The 24,787-nt window shown below is 36.7% G+C and overlaps 2 protein-coding genes and 2 long non-coding RNA genes across 4 annotated transcripts in view; 1 reads left to right on the forward strand and 3 right to left on the reverse strand.

Moving 5' to 3' along the window:
* Positions 1 to 20,316, reverse strand: part of LOC145229041 (receptor-type tyrosine-protein phosphatase alpha-like) — a 28,334-nt gene extending 8,018 nt beyond the window's left edge. Inside the window, exons 1-10 of the mRNA XM_080094296.1 lie at positions 20,223 to 20,316; positions 19,787 to 19,887; positions 18,400 to 18,504; positions 17,956 to 18,052; positions 17,642 to 17,759; positions 17,412 to 17,473; positions 16,982 to 17,115; positions 16,555 to 16,651; positions 16,095 to 16,297; positions 15,154 to 15,285 (exon numbers count right to left, since the gene is read on the reverse strand). Coding sequence (XP_079950422.1) covers positions 15,154 to 15,285; positions 16,095 to 16,297; positions 16,555 to 16,651; positions 16,982 to 17,115; positions 17,412 to 17,473; positions 17,642 to 17,727 — 714 coding nt within the window. The 5' untranslated portion in view covers positions 17,728 to 17,759; positions 17,956 to 18,052; positions 18,400 to 18,504; positions 19,787 to 19,887; positions 20,223 to 20,316. The remainder of the gene's footprint in view (positions 1 to 15,153; positions 15,286 to 16,094; positions 16,298 to 16,554; positions 16,652 to 16,981; positions 17,116 to 17,411; positions 17,474 to 17,641; positions 17,760 to 17,955; positions 18,053 to 18,399; positions 18,505 to 19,786; positions 19,888 to 20,222) is intronic.
* Positions 1 to 20,777, reverse strand: part of LOC145228604 (receptor-type tyrosine-protein phosphatase alpha-like) — a 71,939-nt gene extending 51,162 nt beyond the window's left edge. The window contains exon 1 of the mRNA XM_080093726.1: positions 20,688 to 20,777. The gene's annotated coding sequence lies outside the window, so the exon portion shown is untranslated. The remainder of the gene's footprint in view (positions 1 to 20,687) is intronic.
* LOC145232989 (uncharacterized) lies at positions 118 to 1,508 on the forward strand. Its single transcript, XR_013860988.1, has 2 exons — positions 118 to 427; positions 670 to 1,508. It is a non-coding gene; the product is annotated as an uncharacterized LOC145232989 (long non-coding RNA).
* On the reverse strand, positions 3,337 to 5,709 carry LOC145232981 (uncharacterized). Its single transcript, XR_013860987.1, has 2 exons — positions 4,476 to 5,709; positions 3,337 to 4,234 (listed from the first exon to the last, which is right to left on the reverse strand). It is a non-coding gene; the product is annotated as an uncharacterized LOC145232981 (long non-coding RNA).
* Positions 20,778 to 24,787: the final 4,010 nt, after the last annotated feature.

Here is a 24,787-nt window from a genome sequence, read left to right on the forward strand (position 1 = left end):
TATCGGGCGGTGTTATAATTTTAGAACATGTGTTATAACACAGCCCGATTTTATCGGCAATGGTAGTGAAGCATTAAATTTATTTTTTATTGAAAAATATCATATTTTCTGTGGAAATAATCGCAGGTGAAATGGGTTTTACATGAAATTGGCAGTTAAATGTGAACTGTTATGACAAAAGCAAACGCATTTTAAGCAGCGAAATAGCAGCAGTCCCAGATTCTCCTCGATTGTAAACTGTAAAATACAAAATGGGCCAAGGTTGTTGTATCTAATAGGCATCCATGTTCTGATAACAAATGGAGTAATGAAAAGTGACAGTTCAGGGTGGGGGAAGCATTTCTAGTGCTTCGTGAAGCAAACTAAGGCCTAGCACACTATCAAATAAAGGACTTGGGACATTGGATTTGAAAAGCAATGATACATGGTAAGTGGTTGTCAATTGTCATGATATGCTTGTCATTCTCAACTGTTTCTATTATTTTAGCAGATGGTAATTTGTTATTTTTTTAGGCATGTTTAAAAATATGGTAGCTCATCTCTAGTGTGATCCTGGTTTTGTAAAACATTGGCTTTCATTTCTACTGGCCTAACTCAAGCATTTTTGTGTAAACTCCTACTTGTCAAATTAAATGTTGCCTACACTTTTTCTTTTATTTTTTGTTGCAGTTCAACATCTGGAAAACTGAATAGAAGCAGAAAAAAAGCAGCACAATCATTCCAAACGTAATTCAAGATTGCCTTGGACAACATGGAAGAAAGTAATTGATTGTGGAAGAATGGTGTGGGTGAAATGAGCTCACTGAAGTGTCAGCTAAATCATTGATGCATACAAAATGCTTCTTTCCTCACTTGCAGGGGAACATTTTATTTTAAGATATTCACCACACACTTCAGTTTTACATGAATCGAAATATGTGTGTTTTTTGCCGCTGTACTACCCGAAGGCAGGTTTATTTAACAATTCTTGTGCCCAATTTAAAGCAAACTTGTTATGTTAGATGTGTTCAATGATTTGTTGGTATTAACGCTGTCTTACCTACATGACATAATCATGGCGTCGTTAAAAAAGCATCTTTTGGGTAAATATTTATACATTTTCACTTTGATGTAGACTCTTTCAGTAAAAGTGATTCATCAGACAGGAATGAAAAACCTTTATTTTCAACCAGTAATCTCTATGATAGCTTGTTTGATACAACCTCATCTTTCACATGGTAGCTGGTTTAATTTTATTTCAGTAACTCGCAGCACATTGCATTTTCAGCTGAACAATGTTGTTTCACCTTTTTTGTTTCTCAGTCTGTTCACTTGATGACCCCTTTTTAGTGTACTCATTGTAAATGCAGGTTTTTGCTTGATAAATCAATCTTCTAATTATTTATCCTCTTCACATTTATTTCTTCTTTCATATAACTGTGGCACCCAATATGAGTATGTTATTGTGTGGAAATTGGGTTTATGAGGTGCTTTATTTTTTCATTAATAAAATGTTGCCCTTAACTGTGCATTTGTTATTTCATCATTTTAAGTACTAGTATTAACTGGTTTAAAATCACAAAGGGCTTGATGTAAACAAAAACGGTTTTCACAGGTCAACTCTAAACTACATCTAGTAAACGCATAAAAAATATCTTTAGAATCTAACCACCACATGATAAATGAGAGGCGTACATCATAAGCGAACGAAGGGCATGACCGCTTTAAAATGATTTTTCGCGCTGACGACCCTTGTAGCATATACAGGCTCCAGATCACAAGCGGTATAAGTTAAATGAAAACGGTTTTTACAGGTCAACTCTAAAATACATCTAGTAAACACATACCAAATATCTTAAGAATCTAACCACCACATCATAAATGAGAGGCGTACATCATAAGCAAACGAAGGCCATGGCCGCTTTAAAATGATTTTTTTGCGCTGACGACCCTTGTAGAATATACAGGCTCCAGATCACAAACGGATTAAGATAAATGAAAACGGTTTTCACAGGTCAACTCTAAAATACATCTAGTAAACGCATAAAAAATATCTTTAGAATCTAACCACCACATGATAAATGAGAGGCGTACATCATAAGCGAACGAAGGGCATGACCGCTTTAAAATAATCTTATACGCTGACGACCTTTGTAGCATATACAGGCTCCAGATCACAAACGGTTTAAGGGAAACAAAAACGGTTTTTTACAGGTCAACTCTAAAATACATCTAGTAAACGCATAAAAAATATCTTAAGAATCTAACCACCACATCATAAATGAGAAGCGTATATCATAAGTAAACGAAGGACATGACCGCTTTAAAATGATTTTTTGCGCTGACGACCCTTGTAGCATATACAGGCTCCAGATCACAAACGGTTTAAGATAAATGAAAATGTTTTTCACAGGTCAACTCTAAAATACATCTAGTAAACACATACCAAATATCTTTAGAATCTAACCACTACATCATAAATGAGAGGCGTACAAGCGAACGAAGGGGATGACCGCTTCAAAATAATTTTATGCGCTGTCGACCCAGTAGCATGTACAGGCTCCAGAACACAAACGACATAAAGTATTGAAAACGGTTTTCACAGGTTAACTTTAAACTAGACCTACGTCGCATGCAAAATATCAATCAATTCCTATCATTACCCTAAAATCAAGAGGCGCTCATCATCACTATACGTTGAGATTGTATTCTACACGCTACAAGAAATTTACATGCTATAGGCCCACATGAAATCGACAGCACTAGCGGTCGTGTCCTTCGTTTACTTATGATGTACGCCTCTTGTTTTTGATGTTCTTCTTAGAAGATAAAGATATTTGGTATGTGTTTACTCAATGTATTTTAGAGTTGACCAGTGAAAACCGTTTTTGTTTACCTTAAACCGTTTGTGATCTGGAGCCTGTATATGCTACAAGGGTCGTCAGCGCGAAAAATCATTTTAAAGCGGTCATGCCCTTCGTTCGCTTATGATGTACGCCTCTCATTTATCATGTGGTGGTTAGATTCTAAAGATATTTTTTATGCGTTTACTAGATGTATTTTAGAGTTGACCTGTGAAAACCGTTTTCATTTATCTTAATCCGTTTGTGATCTGGAGCGTGTATATGCTACAAAGGTCGTCAGCGCGAAAAATCATTTTAAAGCGGTCATGCCCTTCGTTCGCTTATGATGTACGCCTCTCATTTATCATGTGGTGGTTAGATTCTAAAGATATTTTTTATGCGTTTACTAGATGTAGTTTAGAGTTGACCTGTGAAAACCGTTTTTGTTTACATCAAGCCCTTTGTGATTTTAAACCAGTTAATACTAGTACTTAAAATGATGAAATAACAAATGCACAGTTAAGGGCAACATTTTATTAATGAAAAAATAAAGCACCTCATAAACCCAATTTCCACACAATAACATACTCATATTGGGTGCCACAGTTATATGAAAGAAGAAATAAATGTGAAGAGGATAAATAATTAGAAGATTGATTTATCAAGCAAAAACCTGCATTTACAATGAGTACACTAAAAAGGGGTCATCAAGTGAACAGACTGAGAAACAAAAAAGGTGAAACAACATTGTTCAGCTGAAAATGCAATGTGTTGCGAGTTACTGAAATAAAATTAAACCAGCTACCATGTGAAAGATGAGGTTGTATCATAGAGATTACTGGTTGAAAATAAAGGTTTTTCATTCCTGTCTGATGAATCACTTTTACTGAAAGAGTCTACATCAAAGTGAAAATGTATAAATATTTACCCAAAAGATGCTTTTTTAACGACGCCATGATTATGTCATGTAGGTAAGACAGCGTTAATACCAACAAATGTTTAAACACATCTAACCAACACAACAAGTTTGCCTTAATTTGGGTACGAGATTAAAATAACACCAACAAATCATTGAACACATCTAACATAACAAGTTTGCTTTAAATTGGGCACAAGAATTGTTAAATAAACCTGCCTTCGGGTAGTACAGCGGCAAAAAACACACATATTTCGATTCATGTAAAACTGAAGTGTGTGGTGAATATCTTAAAATAAAATGTTCCCATGCAAGCGAGGCAAGAAGCATTTTGTATGCATCAATGATTTAGCTGACACTTCAGTGAGCTCATTTCACCCACACCATTCTTCCACAATCAATTACTTTCTTCCATGTTGTCCAAGGCAATCTTGAATTACCTTTGGAATGATTGTGCTGCTTTTTTCTGCTTCTATTCAGTTTTCCAGATGTTGAACTGCAACAAAAAATAAAAGAAAAAGTATAGGCAACATTTAATTTGACAAGTAGGAGTTTACACAAAAATGCTTGAGTTAGGCCAGTAGAAATGAAAGCCAATGTTTTACAAAACCAGGATCACACTAGAGATGAGCTACCATATTTTTTAACATGCCTAAAAAATAACAAATGACCATCTTCTAAAATAATAGAAACAGTTGAGAATGACAAGCATATCATGACAATTGACAACCACTTACCATGTATCATTGCTTTTCAAATCCAATGTCCCAAGTCCTTCATTTGATAGTGTGCTGGGCCTTAGTTTGCTTCATGAAGCACTAGAAATGCTTCCCCCACCCTGAACTGTCATTTTTCATTACTCCATTTGTTATCAGAACATGGATGCCTATTAGATACAACAACCTTTGCCCATTTTGTATTTTACAGTTTACAATCGAGGAGAATCTGGGACTGCTGCTATTTCGCTGCTTAAAATGCGTTTGCTTTTGTCATAACAGTTCACATTTAACTGCCAATTTCATGTAAAACCCATTTCACCGGCGATTATTTCCACAGAAAATATAATATTTTTCAATAAAAAATAAATTTAATGCTTCACTACCATTGCCGATAAAATCGGGCTGTGTTATAACACATGTTCTAAAATTATAACACCGCCCGATAAGAAACGGGGATTTTTTCATAACACAAGCGCTTCTAATCGAGCACTTGTTGACGAATCGGGTGCTTTTACAGTGACAATAAGTGCTGAATCAGCAAGTTGCATATTGTTGACTCATCAATTATTGTCAAGACGTCCCATAGCTAGTTCAAAATGATTCTAAAGAATATATTCCTTTTTTTGCAACATTAGCTATAGCATTAACAAAAGTTGTAACAAAAGGTGTGTTACAAAACGATAAAATACTTTGGTTGGTAAATTATTGCTTCCATTCCAATCAAAATTACACACATCAAGGTACAATGAACATGGCACAATACAAACACGAAACAGTGATAGATTTCATCGTTTTAATAGAATACACAACACATCACTAGATAACGTACACCCATATTTCGCACATGACTTTAAATGATTTTGTGAAAAGTGACTCTTTCTGTTGTTGTTCTAATCTTTGGCACTTTCTGTAGTTCATGCTTTGATTAGCCTACATCTGACGTAGAGTACTTGTTTTCAACCAGTGCACTTGAAACTTTTTTTCATACTTCTAAAGAAGTGAATATTTGATTGTGTACTGAGAGGAATGCAGTGTTTACAGACTATCTAGTGCCACATCGTCATCATTCGCAAGGAGCGACCGTTAAAATTAAGGCGCGCTGACATACAGACAAGCACTTTTCGGTTATAAAACACGAACGGTTTGACATAAATTCAAACGGTTTTCACTGGCCAACTCCAAATTGCACACAGATACAGCATGCAAAGTTATAGGCCATTCCAATCAGTGAATCGGAATTCAGAAGCGTACATGGTCATTATTCGCAATGAACGACCGTTAAAGGCGCGCTGACATACAGACAAACACCTTTCGGTTATAAAACACGAACGGTTTGACATAAATTCAAACGGTTTTCACTGGCCAACTCCAAATTGCACTCAGATACAGCATGCAAAGTTTCAGGTAATTCCATAGAGTAAATAGGAAATAAGAAGCGTACATGGTCATTTTGGGCAGGTCACGACCGTCAAAATTAAGGCGCGCTAACATACAGACAAACATCTTTCGATTATAAAACACGAACGGTTTGACATAAATTCAAACGGTTTTCACTGGCCAACTACAAATTGCAGTTAGATACAGCATGCAAAGTTTCAGGTAATTCCATAGAGTAAATAGGAAATAAGAAGCGTACATGGTCATTATTCGCAAGGAACGACCGTTAAAATTAAGGCGCGATGACATATACAGACAAGCAACTTTCGGTTATAAAACACGAACGGTTTGACATAAATTCAAACGGTTTTGACTGGCCAACTCCAAATTTCACTCAGATACAGCATGCAAAGTTATAGGTCACTCCAGTAAGTAAATAGGAAATAAGAAGCGTACATGGTCATTATTCGCAAGGAACGACCGTTAAAATTAAGGCGCGATGACATATACAGACAAGCAACTTTCGGTTATAAAACACGAACGGTTTGACATAAATTCAAACGGTTTTCACTGGCCAACTCCAAATTTCACTCAGATACAGCATGCAAAGTTATAGGTCACTCCAGTAAGTAAATCGGAATTCAGAAGCGTACATGGTCATTATTCGCAAGGAACGACCGTTAAAATTAAGGCGCGATGACATATACAGACAAGCAACTTTCGGTTATAAAACACGAACGGTTTGACATAGATTCAAACGGTTTTCACTGGCCAACTCCAAATTTCACTCAGATACAGCATGCAAAGTTATAGGCCATTCCAATGAGTGAATCGGAAATGAGAAGCGTACATGCTCATTATTCGCAAGGAACGACCGTTAAAATTAAGGCGCTCTGACATATACAGACAAGTACTTTTCGGTTATAAAACACGAACGGTTTGACATAAATTCAAACGGTTTTCACTGGCCAACTCCAAATTTCACTCAGATACAGCATGCAAAGTTATAGGTCATTCCAATGAGTAAATCGGAAATGAGAAGCGCACACGGTCATTTTGGGCAGGTCACGACCGTTAAAAATTAAGGCAAGCTGACATACAGACAACCACCTTTCAGTTATAAAATACGAACGGTTTGACATAAATTCAAACGGTTTTCACTGGCCAACTCCAAATTGCACTCAGATACAGCATGCAAAGTTATAGGTCATTCCAATGAGTGAATCGGAAATGAGAAGCGTACATGGTCATTATTCGCAAGGAACGACCGTTAAAATTAAGGCGCGCTGACATATAGACAAGCAACTTTCGGTTATAAAACACGAACGGTTTGACATAAATTCAAACGGTTTTCACTGGCCAACTACAAATTGCAGTTAGATACAGCATGCAAAGTTTCAGGTAATTCCATAGAGTAAATAGGAAATAAGAAGCGTACATGGTCATTTTGGGCAGGTCACGACCGTCAAAATTAAGGCGCGCTAACATACAGACAAACATCTTTCGATTATAAAACGCGAACGGTTTGACATAAATTCAAACGGTTTTCACTGGCCAACTACAAATTGCAGTTAGATACAGCATGCAAAGTTTCAGGTAATTCCATAGAGTAAATAGGAAATAAGAAGCGTACATGGTCATTATTCGCAAGGAACGACCGTTAAAATTAAGGCGCGATGACATATACAGACAAGCAACTTTCGGTTATAAAACACGAACGGTTTGACATAAATTCAAACGGTTTTCACTGGCCAACTCCAAATTTCACTCAGATACAGCATGCAAAGTTACAGGTCATTCCAATGAGTGAATCGGAAATGAGAAGCGTACATGGTCATTATTCGCAAGGAACGACCGTTAAAATTAAGGCGCGCTGACATACAGACAAGCACCTTTCGGTTATAAAACTCGAACGGTTTGACATAAATTCAAACGGTTTTCACTGGCCAACTCCAAATTGCACACAGATACAGCATGCAAAGTTATAGGCCATTCCAATGAGTGAATCGGAATTCAGAAGCGTACATGGTCATTATTCGCAATGAACGACCGTTAAAGGCGCGCTGACATACAGACAAACACCTTTCAATTATAAAACACGAACGGTTTGACATAAATTCAAACGGTTTTCACTGGCCAACTCCAAATTTCACTCAGATACAGCATGCAAAGTTATAGGTCACTCCAGTAAGTAAATCGGAATTCAGAAGCGTACATGGTCATTATTCGCAATGAACGACCGTTAAAATTAAGGCGCGCTGACATACAGACAAGCACCTTTCGGTTATAAAACTCGAACGGTTTGACATAAATACAAACGGTTTTCACTGGCCAACTCCAAATTTCACTCAGATACAGCATGCAAAGTTATAGGCCATTCCAATGAGTGAATCGGAAATGAGAAGCGTACATGCTCATTATTCGCAAGGAACGACCGTTAAAATTAAGGCGCTCTGACATATACAGACAAGTACTTTTCGGTTATAAAACTCGAACGGTTTGACATAAATTCAAACGGTTTTCACTGGCCAACTCCAAATTTCACTCAGATACAGCATGCAAAGTTATAGGCCATTCCAATGAGTGAATCGGAAATGAGAAGCGTACATGGTCATTATTCGCAAGGAACGACCGTTAAAATTAAGGCGCGCTGACATACAGACAAGCACCTTTCGGTTATAAAACTCGAACGGTTTGACATAAATTCAAACGGTTTTCACTGGCCAACTCCAAATTGCACACAGATACAGCATGCAAAGTTATAGGCCATTCCAATGAGTGAATCGGAATTCAGAAGCGTACATGGTCATTATTCGCAATGAACGACCGTTAAAGGCGCGCTGACATACAGACAAACACCTTTCAATTATAAAACACGAACGGTTTGACATAAATTCAAACGGTTTTCACTGGCCAACTCCAAATTTCACTCAGATACAGCATGCAAAGTTATAGGCCATTCCAATGAGTGAATCGGAATTCAGAAGCGTACATGGTCATTATTCGCAATGAACAACCGTTAAAGGCGCGCTGACATACAGACAAACACCTTTCAATTATAAAACACGAACGGTTTGACATAAATTCAAACGGTTTTCACTGGCCAACTCCAAATTTCACTCAGATACAGCATGCAAAGTTATAGGTCACTCCAGTAAGTAAATCGGAATTCAGAAGCGTACATGGTCATTATTCGCAATGAACGACCGTTAAAATTAAGGCGCGCTGACATACAGACAAGCACCTTTCGGTTATAAAACTCGAACGGTTTGACATAAATTCAAACGGTTTTCACTGGCCAACTCCAAATTTCACTCAGATACAGCATGCAAAGTTATAGGCCATTCCAATGAGTGAATCGGAAATGAGAAGCGTACATGCTCATTATTCGCAAGGAACGACCGTTAAAATTAAGGCGCTCTGACATATACAGACAAGTACTTTTCGGTTATAAAACACGAACGGTTTGACATAAATTCAAACGGTTTTCACTGGCCAACTCCAAATTTCACTCAGATACAGCATGCAAAGCTATAGGTCATTCCAATGAGTAAATCGGAAATGAGAAGCGCACACGGTCATTTTGGGCAGGTCACGACCGTTAAAAATTAAGGCAAGCTGACATACAGACAACCACCTTTCAGTTATAAAATACGAACGGTTTGACATAGATTCAAACGGTTTTCACTGGCCAACTCCAAATTGCACTCAGATACAGCATGCAAAGTTATAGGTCATTCCAATGAGTGAATCGGAAATGAGAAGCGTACATGGTCATTATTCGCAAGGAACGACCGTTAAAATTAAGGCGCTCTGACATATACAGACAAGTACTTTTCGGTTATAAAACACGAACGGTTTGACATAAATTCAAACGGTTTTCACTGGCCAACTCCAAATTGCACTCAGATACAGCATGCAAAGTTATAGGTCATTCCAATGAGTGAATCGGAAATGAGAAGCGTACATGGTCATTATTCGCAAGGAACGACCGTTAAAATTAAGGCGCGCTGACATATAGACAAGCAACTTTCGGTTATAAAACACGAACGGTTTGACATAAATTCAAACGGTTTTCACTGGCCAACTACAAATTGCAGTTAGATACAGCATGCAAAGTTTCAGGTAAGTCCATGGAGTAAATAGGAAATAAGAAGCGTACATGGTCATTATTCGCAAGGAACGACCGTTAAAATTAAGGCGCGATGACATATACACACAAGCAACTTTCGGTTATAAAACACGAACGGTTTGACATAAATTCAAACGGTTTTCACTGGCCAACTCCAAATTGCAATTAGATACAGCATGCAGAGTTATAGGTCATTCCAATGAGTGAATCGGAATTCAGAAGCGTACATGGTCATTATTCGCAATGAACGACCGTTAAAGGCGCGCTGACATACAGACAAACACCTTTCGATTATAAAACACGAACGGTTTGACATAAATTCAAACGGTTTTCACTGGCCAACTCCAAATTTCACTTAGATACAGCATGCAAAGTTATAGGTCACTCCAGTAAGTAAATCGGAATTCAGAAGCGTACATGCTCATTATTCGCAATGAACGACCGTTAAAATTAAGGCGCGCTGACATACAGACAAGCACCTTTCGGTTATAAAACACGAACGGTTTGACATAAATTCAAACGGTTTTCACTGGCCAACTCCAAATTTCACTCAGATACAGCATGCAAAGTTACAGGTCATTCCAATGAGTGAATCGGAAATGAGAAGCGTACATGCTCATTATTCGCAAGGAACGACCGTCAAAATTAAGGCGCGCTAACATGCAGACAAACACCTTTCGATTATAAAACACGAACGGTTTGACATAAATTCAAACGGTGTTCACTGGCCAACTACAAATTGCAGTTAGATACAGCATGCAAAGTTTCAGGTAATTCCATAGAGTAAATCGGAATTCAGAAGCGTACATGGTCATTATTCGCAAGGAACGACCGTTAAAATTAAGGCGCGATGACATATACACACAAGCAACTTTCGGTTATAAAACACGAACGGTTTGACATAAATTCAAACGGTTTTCACTGGCCAACTCCAAATTGCAATTAGATACAGCATGCAGAGTTATAGGTCATTCCAATGAGTGAATCGGAATTCAGAAGCGTACATGGTCATTATTCGCAATGAACGACCGTTAAAGGCGCGCTGACATACAGACAAACACCTTTCGATTATAAAACACTAACGGTTTGACATAAATTCAAACGGTTTTCACTGGCCAACTCCAAATTTCACTTAGATACAGCATGCAAAGTTATAGGTCACTCCAGTAAGTAAATCGGAATTCAGAAGCGTACATGCTCATTATTCGCAATGAACGACCGTTAAAATTAAGGCGCGCTGACATACAGACAAGCACCTTTCGGTTATAAAACACGAACGGTTTGACATAAATTCAAACGGTTTTCACTGGCCAACTTCAAATTTCACTCAGATACAGCATGCAAAGTTACAGGTCATTCCAATGAGTAAATCGGAAATGAGAAGCGTACATGGTCATTATTCGCAAGGAACGACCGTTAAAATTAAGGCGCGCTGACATACAGACAAGCACCTTTCGGTTATAAAACACGAACGGTTTGACATAAATTCAAACGGTTTTCACTGGCCAACTCCAAATTTCACTCAGATACAGCATGCAAAGTTTTAGGTCATTCCAGTATGTAAATCGGAAATAAGAAGCGTACATGCGCATTATTTGCAAGGAACGACCGTTAAAATTAAGGCGCGCTGACATACAGACAAGCACCTTTCGGTTATAAAACACGAACGGTTTGACATAAATTCAAACGGTTTTCACTGGCCAACTCCAAATTGCAGTCAGATACAGCAGGCTTGTCAAACTCGCGGCCCGCCGGCCGCATGCGGCTCACGAACAGTCAATAACATTTGTAGTATTTTTTTAGATTTTTTTGATTATACTAAATGTTTCTTACTTTTCAAAGCTATTATTTAAACAGACATTTAGCGAAATTTAATTTGTAAATACAAATTCTTATGTTTTGAATAGAAACGATAGTAATTAAACCGTTCCTCAAACTTTCAGTTAAGGCTGTGCAATCTGCGTCCGTACGGCCACATTAAAATATATGTACTGGCGGCCGTGATGTAATTAAATCTCCTTTGCCAAAACTTTTGATTTTCAAACTGCCCGAAAGAGATGTTGTGTTACTGAAAAGAGTATTACCAGCCTAGCAGTCATATGCGTCAGTCTTTTTGTAGGCCTATTGTGTGCAAACAATACGATAAAACAGGTAGTAAAAGCATCACAATATAGATTATGACGTAATAATCATTAAAACTGATCTTTATTGTGCAACTCAATCTGTTCATCAAGTTGTAAATTAATGTGATAATAAATCCGGACCCCCCTTTTCAAAAAGTTTTGCGTAAATTAAATAGGCCCAAATCGTTTCCGTTTACCGCTGATAACAGGGAGTCGTTATCTCAAAGCCCTGAGCCTTCAAACTGTTGTATTCGCTTGTTATCTAATCGCCAATTGTGACGTAACAAGGGTTTAATACGGAGTTTTATGCGCTAACAATCGGAAAGTTACGTTCCGGCTAGAACGCTGGTTGCAATTTCTTGGATATCAAACTGTTTTTGCATTTGTATTGTTTCGACCTGCCAAAAACGTAATAGTTTTGTCCCACACATTAGATCGATGTTAATCGAGTTATGTTATTAGGGTACACGGAATTTGCGACTGCCACAATTTATGCCTTCTACAGTTACCACCAACTTTAGTGCATTCGTGACATTGCGCAACTTAACAGTAGCATTATCGCTTTAGAAAGGCGTTCAGTCCTTGAGAATCTGTTCCCCCTTTTTAAGCAACGATTTTGACGCTTATCGCTTATCGCTTATCTTGCAGCTGCAGTTTTGCTGAGTAAGCTAGATAGTAGCGGCAAAATCAGGAAACTACAAAGCTGTTGCGAAAATTATTTGTTGTTTCTGTCAATTGGAGTTAGTGGCAGTTTAACATGTGAATTACGTATTCAGTCTCGTGCGGTCTAGCGTGTTTGCAAACACTTTTCGTAACAAAACTCCGTTCCAAATAGTACTTTTCGTAACAATATTGTTTTCCAGCTAACACTTTTCCGTAACAAACTTTTCTTACAGCTATAGCTTTTTGCGAACTCAATTTATTTGAAACCGATGATTTTCGCAACTTAAAGTATGTTTCAAACTAACACTTTTCGTAACAAAATTTTTTTCCAGCTAACACTTTTCGTCACAAAATTTTGTTCCAATTAACACTTGTTGCCTCAAAATTTTGTTCCAATTAACACTTGTTGCCTCAAAATTTTGTTCCAACTAACACTTTTCCGTAACAAATTTTCTTAGAGCTTTAGCGTTTTGCGAGCTAAATCTATTGAAAACCGATTATTTTCGCAACTTAAAGTATGTTTCAAACCAACACTTTTCGTAACAAAATTTTGTTACAGCTAACACTTTTCGTAACAAAATTTTGTTACAGCTAACACTTTTCGTAACAAATTTTTGTTTCGGCTAAAGCTTTTTGAGAGCTAAATTTGTTTAAAACCGATGATTTTCGCAACTTAAAGTATGTTTCAAACTAACCCTTTTTGTAACAAAATTTTGTTCCAACTAACACTTTTCCGTAACAAATTTCCTTAGAGCTTTAACGTTTTGCGAGCTAAATTGATTGAAAACCGATGATTTTAGCAACTTAAAGTATGTTTCAAACCAACACTTTTCGTAACAAAATTTTGTTACAGCTAACAATTTTCGTAACAAATTTTTGTTACGGCTAATACTTTTCCGTAACAAAATTTTGTTCCAACTAACACTTTTCGTAACAAAATTTTGTTCCAACTAACACTTTCCGTAACAAAATTTTGTTCCAGCTAACACTTTTCATCACAAAATTTTGTTCCAGCTAACAATTTTCGTAACAATTTTGTTCCAACTAACACTTTCCGTAACACAATTTTGTTCCAGCTAACACTTTTCGTAACAATTTTGTTCCAACTAACACTTTTCCGTAACAAAATTTTGTTACGGCTAAAGTTTTTTGCGAACTCAATTTATTTGAAACCGATGATTTTCGCAACTTAAAGTATGTTTCAAACTAGCCCTTTTTGTAACAAAATTTTGTTCCAACTAACACTTTTCGTAACAAAATTTTGTTACAGCTAACACTTTTCGTAACAAAATTTTGTTACAACTAACACTTTTTGTAACAAAATTTTGTTACAACTAACACTTTTCGTATAAAAATCTTTGTTACGGCTAACACTTTTCCGTAACAAAATTTTGTTACAACTAACACTTTTCGTAACAAAATTTTGTTCCAACTAACACTTTTTGTAACAAATTTTCTTAGAGCTTTAGCTTTTTGCGAGCTAAATTGATTGAAAACCGTTGATTTTCGCAACTTAAAGTATGTTTCAAACTAACACTTTTCGTAACAAAATTTTGTTACAACTAACACTTTTTGTAACAAAATTTTGTTACAGCTAACACTTTTCGTAACAAAATTTTGTTACAGCTAACACTTTTCGTAACAAAATTTTGTTCCAACTAACACTTTTTGTAACAAAATTTTGTTACAGCTAACACTTTTCGTAACAAAATTTTGTTACAGCTAACACTTTTCGTAACAAAATTTTGTTCCAACTAACACTTTTCCGTAGCAAAATTTTGTTCCAACTAACACTTTTCGTAACAAAATTTTGTTCCATCTAACAGTTTTCCGTAACAAAATTTTGTTCCATCTAATAGTTTTGTAACGTAATTTTTTCCAATTAACAATTTTGTATCAAAATTTTGTGACAGCTAACACTTATCGGAACGAGATTCAATTTGTGTGGTTTCACCATGTATGTGCAGATTTAAAACACAAAATGTTTAAAATATGCTTAAAAAATTCTCTTTGTCGCCATCTAATGAACAAAAAAATACGGTAACAAAATTTTTTGTTACCCCCAATTTAACGATGTTTTTCTGTTCAAAAATTTTCGTTACGACGTACCAGAAATTTTTGTAACTTGGAACAAAATTCGGAACAAAATTTTCGTTCCGAAACGAAATTGTTCAATTTGGAACGAAATTTTGTTACTCGGAACGGTTTCGCTAACGGTATTTCCGAGTTAATGGAAAATTGCATTATGCCCCATTACCTGATGGAAAGATCAATTTCAGTTCAATTAATCAACAGGCCAGCCTTATTGTGTCCCAAGCCTTTGTGTTCAATGAAGCAAACCGGTTTTGGAAACTTGTTAGACTGTTCGGAACAGATTTGATATTTTGTTCTTTGTACTTACCCTGTTTGTGAATAAAACCAACTGTCGTTGAAGAATGCCACCGATGGTTATTTCACGTTGTGTTCGAACTGTAAGCACTGGCGACAATTCCCTTTGAGATTCAACGTCAGGCCAGTATTGCTCGCACTTTGACTGCAGAAAAACAAGGTTGGCAACATTAGTGCAAACTGTACAATAATTTACGCTTGCTTGCTTTCCCTTACAATGGGTTAAACCAGGGGTGCACAAGCTTTTCGCTAAATCGGCCGCATCGCAGATATTTTTCCAACGACCGCCAATTAACCTAACTGCTTGTTTTGTTTTTAAAATGATTATGTGAATATAGGGTTTGTCCGACATACATAAACCATCTAATGGAGTCCAAAAGCCCGGATAATTTGAAACTTGATCCACAGAGTAAGCTAAACAGTCTTACGAGCAGTCTGAGCTATATTTATGACGTTATAATCTATATTGTGACGCAAGAGGGGACTGTATACTTGCATTGTTTGCACAAAATAGGCGTGTGTAAGTGTGATGCACAGAGTTACTAGGCTGGTAATATTCTTTACAGTCTTACAAAATCTATTTAAAGCTGTTTAAAAATCAACATATTTAGCAAAGGAGTTTTATTTTTGTCACAGCCACCAGTGCATATATTTTAATAAACATGTTCACGGCCGCACAAAATCGTCTATTCGGCCGCAGGTTGTGCACTCATGAGTTAAACATATGTCATGTGGCACGATATGGTCGTTGTAGTACCCAATCATGACATCTTATAAGTTACGTATAACTCGAAACCCAAGTATGGCTACGCATTATGCTGATAACAACTAGTCATTAATCACACCACAGTGGATTACTCACTAAACACTTCCTTGATTTAACCACAGTGCCCTGGCGAATGAAGGTTTATTTTCATAAATGTTTATTAGTGAAAAAGGAAAGCAATAACCAACCTTTCCGTTTTCCCTCAAGCCAGTGAGCATTACGATGATGTTGGAGTTTTCCTGCCAAACCATCAACCAGAAATCGCTGATTGTCTCCTCCTTCGGACCCTGAGTGGCGATGAACTTCCTCGCGTTATCGTAACCCGGTATATAAGCGGCGTTGATGTAATCGTTTCCACCGCTTTCTTGCAAAACCACTCGAGCATGATCGTCTATTTAACAAACAAATCAAGAAGCTAATAGCTGATTACGTTTCCACGAGATAAACTGATCTGTAATCTGTTTGTTAGTTTTTCGTCAAGAAGGCGCCTGGTTGATTTTTTTTAACAACGGTATATAGTTGGTAGCATTTGGTAGCAACAAAACAGATTTGCTGATTAGTGTTTTATGTCATTGCTTTTCTGCTCAGTTGACTTAAAAAATACCTTTTCGCGCAAGAATCTAAGGTATTTATACGTTTTCTACTTACAAGGGAAAATGTTCTTGTACCGGTTTCTCACAGCGTTTTGCGGCAACTGTGACACGTCCCTTGTTCTCTGGTTGTTTTTGCTTTGGTTTTCGACTTTCTGGAACAGCAAAATATCCAAATATGAAATAGTTTAAAACTCCGATTTTCCAGCATTATTCTGATGTGACATGTCAATAGGGAAAGTCGCTCGTGATCATTTTCTCTGTTAAAGCTGATTCAAGTGACATTACAGTGAAAACAATTCATCTGTAAATTATGTTATTTCTGGTGCAATATGATAACGCCTGATTACATGAATTTTTCCCTCGATTTATAATTCTACTGAATGTGACGTTTCCTGGTTTCGATTGTGACGTATAGTCTGTGAATGAACCTTCCGGGTTTAGCTACGTGTATTCGATTAACAAATCTTACACCAGTAACCAACCTTAAACTCGTCGGAGAAAAGAGATCCTGACTCCACGTTTTTCTTGTACAAGTCAAACAATTTGGTGGCTCTGCAGTTGGACGCCGCGGTTTCAGGAAATGGATGTTCGTAAACTTGGTTTTGAACTTCAGGCGCTAACAATTCAAAAATGAACAAGTTTTCATCAAATTGTGCTAAAATTATAAAAATAGGTGAAGTAACACAAACAAAAACACTAAATATTGTGTCAGAGTTCATCCAACAAACATCTTTGAACGAAAATGAAGATGCTAGTTGTGGAATGTATCTCGTACACTTAAAATACTCAACATTTAGTGTTAACTCATAAGTCTAGTACGATTTGTGGCAGTTCAGATGAGAAATGTGTAAAGTATGCCTTTCTGATGTATCTGTCAGCAAAGATAAAAAAAACATAAGACTTTGACAGCACCTGAAAATCCAAGGCTTAAAGATTGATGAACTCCCTCATGACTAGGTTGATCCGTTCCAAGCCTATAAAGCACAAAAGAACTTCAATTTCACTTCTATTGTGCACTCTTAAATTACCCTCTTGACTGGCATGACTAAGCGCAGGTTTTTTCATGCATGCTATTTTGACAAGGTTTCAATATTTCGACCACAAAACGAACTATTATTGACAATATCCATCACAACAAATACCTGTTTTTTCGTCTTAAAAACATGACCACCACCACAACAATGACAAGTACCAGAAACAACAGCCCGATCACCAGACCAGCAATCATTCCAACACTCGTTGAAGTCGCATTTAGATTTTCTAAACAAAACAGTTTGTTACACAAGGAGCACTGCTTTGGAGCACTTGCGCAACTGTGTGTAATCAAAGATGTAAAAACCAGTTTTTTAAAAATCGTTCGGTGCTTACGTCAGCATATTGTCAGCACTCAAATCAAATGTCACGAAGCCTTCACAACTTCACGACATATGGGTGAACTTACGATACACGCCTTTACCTTTGGGATAACAGTTTGGAGGTAGATTCCCCGGAGTTTTTACTTTCTGATTGGATGTGATGTTTGTGTTGATTGAACCAGTGACAATCACTGTGACCTGGAATAAATAACAACGACAGTTAGCTCACATTTTTATATGCAAGCTGTTGTATTTCTTTGTACTGTTTGCTTGAAGAGTAAAATAGAATGAGAAACAAATATATGAAACAAGCATTTATAGCTTGGATAATTGCCAATCTACATAGCACAGACAAATAGTAGTCACCACAGGCAAAAGAGTAATGAATGCGGTACAATTACCAAATCACGTGACTGTGGAATGCGTGTCCGCGATTCACTTCCTTAAGGAAAATACACGAAGCGGAACCATAACAAAAACCGGCAACGTCGAACTATATTAATTAACAAAAGTTTGCATCTTGTAAAGAGTAAAACGTTTCTCACTTGTATATTATAGACGGTAGAATGCGCCAAACTTCCCAGTGTTGTGGAATGGTCTGAATACGGAACATGGAATTTCCTGTTTAATTTCGTGAAATAGACTTCCACCTGTTAGAAACAACAAGGATTTCGATGTTACTGCATTTTGCCTAGCGAACGTTTTCTAACTAGCGCAAACTGATTAAATCGAAACGTAATATTCATTATGTTGAAAAAATCAAACTAAAAATGACGTATTGAAACTAATTCCTTTACCTTTGCATTTAAATTGTGTTTGTTGATGAACTGATCCAATCCAGTCCAACTGACAACAACTGATGAGGCATTGCATTCAAAGGTCGTGGTATTGGTGGCAACTGTTGATGCATAACGAAAAAGTTAAGGTCCCAGAAAACACACATAACATAGCTGCTAAGATCAACGTCAGTGACGTTTGCAAAAGAATAACCATCAGCACAAAATCAAAAGCAACTTGGCCCAGGATTGTGTTTGGAAACAATAACACTTTTAAAACTAAATATGTGAATACGTGGTTTTTGCTTGTTGTTTTACGTTTTTTTTTTAATTTAATGTAGGTTAAACCTTATTTTATTTCTACTGGTGTGAATGTGACGATATGTATGTCAGCAAATTGAAGGTATTGGGCAAGTTCTGTTGCTCATTACACAAGAACGAATTGTTATTTTACCTGTAGGAAAGCAGTTTGGAGGGGGATTTCCCGGAGTTGTTACTGTCAGATTGGATGTGATATTTGTGTTGATCGAACCAGTGACAAACACTACGACCTGGAATAAATAACAACGACACTTAGCTCACTTTTTTGTATGCAAGCTGTTGTATTTCTTTGTACTGTTTGCTCGAAGAGTAAAATAGAATGAGAAACAAATAAATGAAACAAGCATTTATAGCTTGGATAATTGCCAATCTACATAGCACAGAAAAATAGTAATCACCACAGGCAAAAGAGTAATAAATGCGGTACAATTACCAAATCACGTGACGATGGAATGCGTGTACGCGATTGACTTCCTTAAGGAAAATACACGGAACCATAAGACAAACCATACAAAAACCGGCAACGTCGAACTATATTAATTAACAAAAGTTTGCATCTTGTAAAGAATAAAACGTTTCTCACTTGTATATTATAGACGGTAGAATGCGCCAAACTTCCTAGTGTTGTCGAATGGTCTGAATACGGAACGTTGAATTTCTTGTTTAATTTCGTGAAATAGACTTCTACCTGTTAGAAACAACAAGGATTTCGTTGTTACTGCATTTTGCCTAGCGAACGTTTTCTAACTAGCGCAAACTGATTAAATCGAAACGTAATATTCATTATGTTGGGAAATTCAAACAAAAAATGATGTATTGAAACTAATTGCTTTACCTTTGCATTTAAATTGTGTTTGTTGATGAACTCATCCAATCCAGTCCAACTGACAACAACTGATGAGGCATTGCATTCAAAGGTCGTGGTATTGGTGACAACTGTTGATGCATAACGAAAAAGTTATGGTCCAAAAAACACACATAACATAGCTGCTAAAATTTCTCTTAGTGAAACAACGACAGTGACGCTTGCTAAACAATAACCATCAGCACAAAATAAAAACCAACTTGCCCCAGGATTGTGTTTGGAAACAATAACACTTTTGAAACTAAATGTGTGAAGAAGTGCTTTTTACTTGTTGTTTTACGATTTTTTGTAACCCTATTTTATTTTTACTGGTGTAAATGTGACAATATATATGTCAGCAAATTTCAGTTATTAGGCAAGTTCTGTTGCTCATTACACATTACACAAGAACCAATTGTTATTTTACCTGCAGGAAAGCAGCTTGGAGGGGGATTTCCCGGAGTTGTTACTGTCAGATTGGATGTGATGTTTGTGTTGATCGAACCAGTGACAATCACTGTGACCTGAAATAAATAACAAGACAAATTTGTTTTGTTTAGAAAATATTGAAGCAAAAAGGGTAGGTTTGTTTAGAACAGTGCTTGGTGATACTTAATACGAACATTGAAAAACCTGCATCGTTATTAATTGGAGTTTACAATTGCCGGAAGAAAGCTAAGCGCTGCAGTATCATAATGTGGCGTACTGAAAGGGTTTCGATAAACGTGTAGTTATCTAATTACAATTAAATCAGCAAACAAGTTAAGCCGATACACCACTTGCATTACTGCTTAGAATGTATTAAGATAGACTTGATATAGCCATTAGTAAAATAAATTAAGGTGAGCAAAAAGTCTTACTCATGTCTCGTATTAGCATGAAACTCACTTACGTGTATAATATTGACTGTAGAAGGCGCTAAACGTCGTACAGTTGCCGATTTTTCTGAATACTGAACGTAGATTCTCTCCTTCAACACAGGTGTGAAAATCTCAACCTGAACACATTTAACTCAAGGAGTAAAATTATTTTTTCTCGAACTTTTACCACTATATTCCAGATAATAAAGGTTTGTAAGGAGGCAAACAATCGTAAAGGTGTAAAATGTTTGTTGAGACTCAAAAAATTGATCTGTTAACAGTAACACCTTTACCTTTGCAATTAATCCGTTTTTGTTAATAAACTGGTCAAGTCCAGTCCAACTGACAACAACCGTTGAGGCGTTGCATTCAAAAGTCGTTGCGTTGGTAACAACTGTTGATGAATAACGAAAAAGTTATGCTCGCAAAATACACATAAAATAACAGCTAAAATTTCTCTTAGCAAACAAAACGTCAGTGACGTTTGCTAAAGAATAACCATCAGCACAAAATCAAAAGCAATTTGGCTCAGGATTGTGTTTGGAAACAATAACACTTGAGAAACTAAATGTGTGAATAAGTATATTTTTTTGTAACCATTCAAACCAAATGTCACTAAGCCTTCGGTGTTCAAAAACAATAACACTTTTAAAACTAAATGTGTGAAGAAGTGCTTTTCACTTGTTGTTTTACGGTTTTTTTGTAATTCAGTGTATCTTGTGGATGCAAACACTGCACAGGAGAAATGTTCTTTGCTGGGTGGAAATCTTGCAATGACTGATGACCCACAGATCAACACAACTCTCACTCAACTCATGACAGAAAAATACACAGCAGGTTTACATAGAAGCAAGAGATTAACACTGGGAACATGAAAGTTAGACATAATTTAAACACGCGTTTTATACATACTTTGAGAAATTACTTTAAAAAAAACAGGATTTGCATTATTTTTGCACATACATCTTTTACTATTTGTGCCAAATGTGATTGTAATTATTGAGTGCAAAAATACAGCAATAAAAATTAAGTAATCGTAAATATCTTTAGATTTGCAGAGGGTTTATATCTTTTGTGATACAGCAGACAATAGACGATACAAATACTCATACAATCCGACTGAAGTGGGTTGGACTAGTACAAAATCTCTCGGACATCTGTGGTATTTCGACTTGTACAAAACGTAACACGTTGTAATATGATCAAAATCCTAGCATGAAAACATACGTTTCGTCCTCCAGCAATCCCGAAAACACGAGTCAAACAGTTTACTTCTGCAATGTGACAAACCCGAATGACATGAGGTGGAATGTGACAATTGGAAGAAATTGTGAATTTAAAGGTTTTGAGTTTTTCACTGCTCAGTAACCTTTATACGTCTTCAACATAGTTCTGATAAAAAAAATCTCTTGACGGCAAATGGAATTACATTAAACAGAGCAACATTTTGTGAAACACGAAAGATGGTTGTTGCCAGAACTATAGAAGCACAAAGACACATTTTCAAATGCTATACGCCAACAAAGCCAGAATATACAAATCATAAAAAGATTTTCTATTTTTCGCCAAAACTGTAAGCTATTTATTGTGGCCTGTACAGTATCTATCTCGTTTCAACTTGGCCCTCTTGTTTTTCTTGGCGCTAGCCAAATAAACTAATTTTTTCGTTGTATTTGTTACCACAAATGTTTGTTTGCAGGATGGGCATTTCAATATTCCTTATTTTCCGACACCAACACAAAGAAAATTCAAAAAGAAATATTTAACTATGCAAGATACTCACAGCCATATTCAAGCAAATTACGAGGTGTCAATGAGCCGTATGAAACTTTTACCAAATACGAAGGATCGTTCCTGGCACCAAGTGAGCGTTAGGTCTCGATACAATAAAACGGCAGATAAACGTTTCGTTTGAAAAAATAGTATTTGCAAATTGTTTTTCAGATATTAACGTTTTCGTTGGAGTTCGTTACAACACGTCGTTGAATGGTTGGTATTGGAGCGACGGATCTCCGGCAAACTTTCCAGTTTCCCACGTTACAACTTGCCAGCAGGGAGCGTTGCATTATGGGATCGGATGGGAGCAGTCAAGCATGAACTGTAGTGGGGAACCGGCTTACTACGCTTGCCAAGCTAAATGTAAGTAATTATAAAACGATTTGTTTGATCATATTTTTATTCCAAATTACATACTGGGCTTCATACAGTTTCGGGAATCGTTTAATTGTTTCTTTGCATTTTTGTTTCCTATTTATTGGTACATTTGCTTCACTTTTTTTTCCAACAAGTTTCACCACATGTTTTAACATTTTTACCACTATTGGCATTTAACATTTTTGGTCCATTTTAGTCAAAGCCATTGTGGAGAAGTTTAACTGCAATGCAACAACTGTGGTGGTCAGTTGGACTGGACTTGATCAGATCATCAACAACAACAATGCAAAGGTAATGATGTATGATCAAATGTTTTTTTTTGGTTTTGTATACTATGTCTCTTTGCAAATGTTGCTTTCAGGTCGCAATTTATGTTTTGGGAATAAACAAGAAAATCGTTGCACCGTATGCAGATAAAAACACAATTATTGGAAACCTAAGCTTTGCAACAGAATATAACATCGCTGTAAGTTTTTAAAGCATTAAGCAAGTTTGGTTCGATTGATATAGAATATACAACAACCTAAACAATTAAGTTGCTTTGAAGCAGGGTTCCAAACAGGCGACCCGCGGGCTCATGCGGCCCTGCAAGAGTTTTTGTGCAGCCTGCGAAGTAACTTTCAGAAGTTACGTGTTTTACACTGGCGGAATAACCTGTCAGACCCCTGTCAGTTTAACAACAAAAATCGAAACAGCTCCTCTTTAGAATCAGCAATTGTGATTGTTGCGTCATATTATTTACATTGTTACGTCATTGTAGGTCATTGTGTTCATACAAAGTTGGTTCTTTCACTTTGCTACACTGTTTATCTGTTTGTTATTTTTTTTTATAAAGAACGAACATTTAGGTTTTTAATCATGCATCATTTTTGTTGTCACGTTACAGTGTAACAAATGTTTCGTTAGTGCGACCCTCGATTTACTTAAAAGTTTGTTTTTGACACCCCTGCTTTAAAGCACAATTGGATTCGATGGGTCACCGTCCAAGTTGTAAATTATGAGACGAAAAACATGTTATAATAACGGCTTGTTACTAAGCCTAATCGTTGATATTGGATCTCTTAAAAAAACATAAAGCTTTGTTAACCTGAATCCATTCGATCTTTACAGATCATAGCAATACTTACTGGATACCCAGTCATGAACGTCTCAACTTCCACATCAGTAACAACTTATGGAAACCCCCCATCGAGTTGCTATCCTTCAGGTAAGTTTACGTGTTTGAGTTTTTATTAATGTGCGGGTGAAAAAAGGTATTTAAGTGATTTTGTTAGTAAACACGACTGCGGAGACATTCATGTGCGACGCAACAACTGTGCTTGTCAGTTGGAATGGACTTCATCAATTCATTAACGAAAACGCACTAACAGCACAGGTTTAAAGGATGTTTGTGTGTTGCCAAACGGTTATTTGAAATCGATGTACATTCAGGTTGAAATTCAAGTGCACGGTTTAAATCAATCAATCTATGTTCCGTATTCAGCCCATTCGACATTAATAGAAGATCTCATTCAATCTACCTTTTATGAAATTGAGGTAAAGAAGATTTGTCGATTGGGCGTAAATAGAATAGAACTCTCTGTTTTACCAAAAGAAGGAGTAAACTTGTCCGTGACATAACATTAAAGTAATTAAGACACGAATCATATTTGTTTTGATTTCAGGTCACAGTCATTGTTACTGGCTCAATAAACACAAACATCACATCCAATCTGAAAGTAACAACACCGGGTAATCCCCCGGCAAGCTGTTTTCCTGCAACGAGTGCTGGTATGATTGCTGGTCTGGTGATCGGGCTGTTGCTCTTGGCACTTGTCACTGTTGGGCTGGTGGTCATGTTGATACGTCGAAGACACAGGTTTTTATATATTGCGATTCAAATTAGTGCTTTTTAACACTTTTTAGTCCCATGCAGACATTTCGTCAAATTTGCGGAACCGCATTAAAAATAATCTTAACACTTTGAGGTTAAATAGAC

Source organism: Phallusia mammillata, chromosome 1 (genome assembly GCF_965637545.1).
Source record: "Phallusia mammillata chromosome 1, kaPhaMamm4.hap1.1, whole genome shotgun sequence".
Taxonomy (NCBI): domain Eukaryota; kingdom Metazoa; phylum Chordata; class Ascidiacea; order Phlebobranchia; family Ascidiidae; genus Phallusia; species Phallusia mammillata.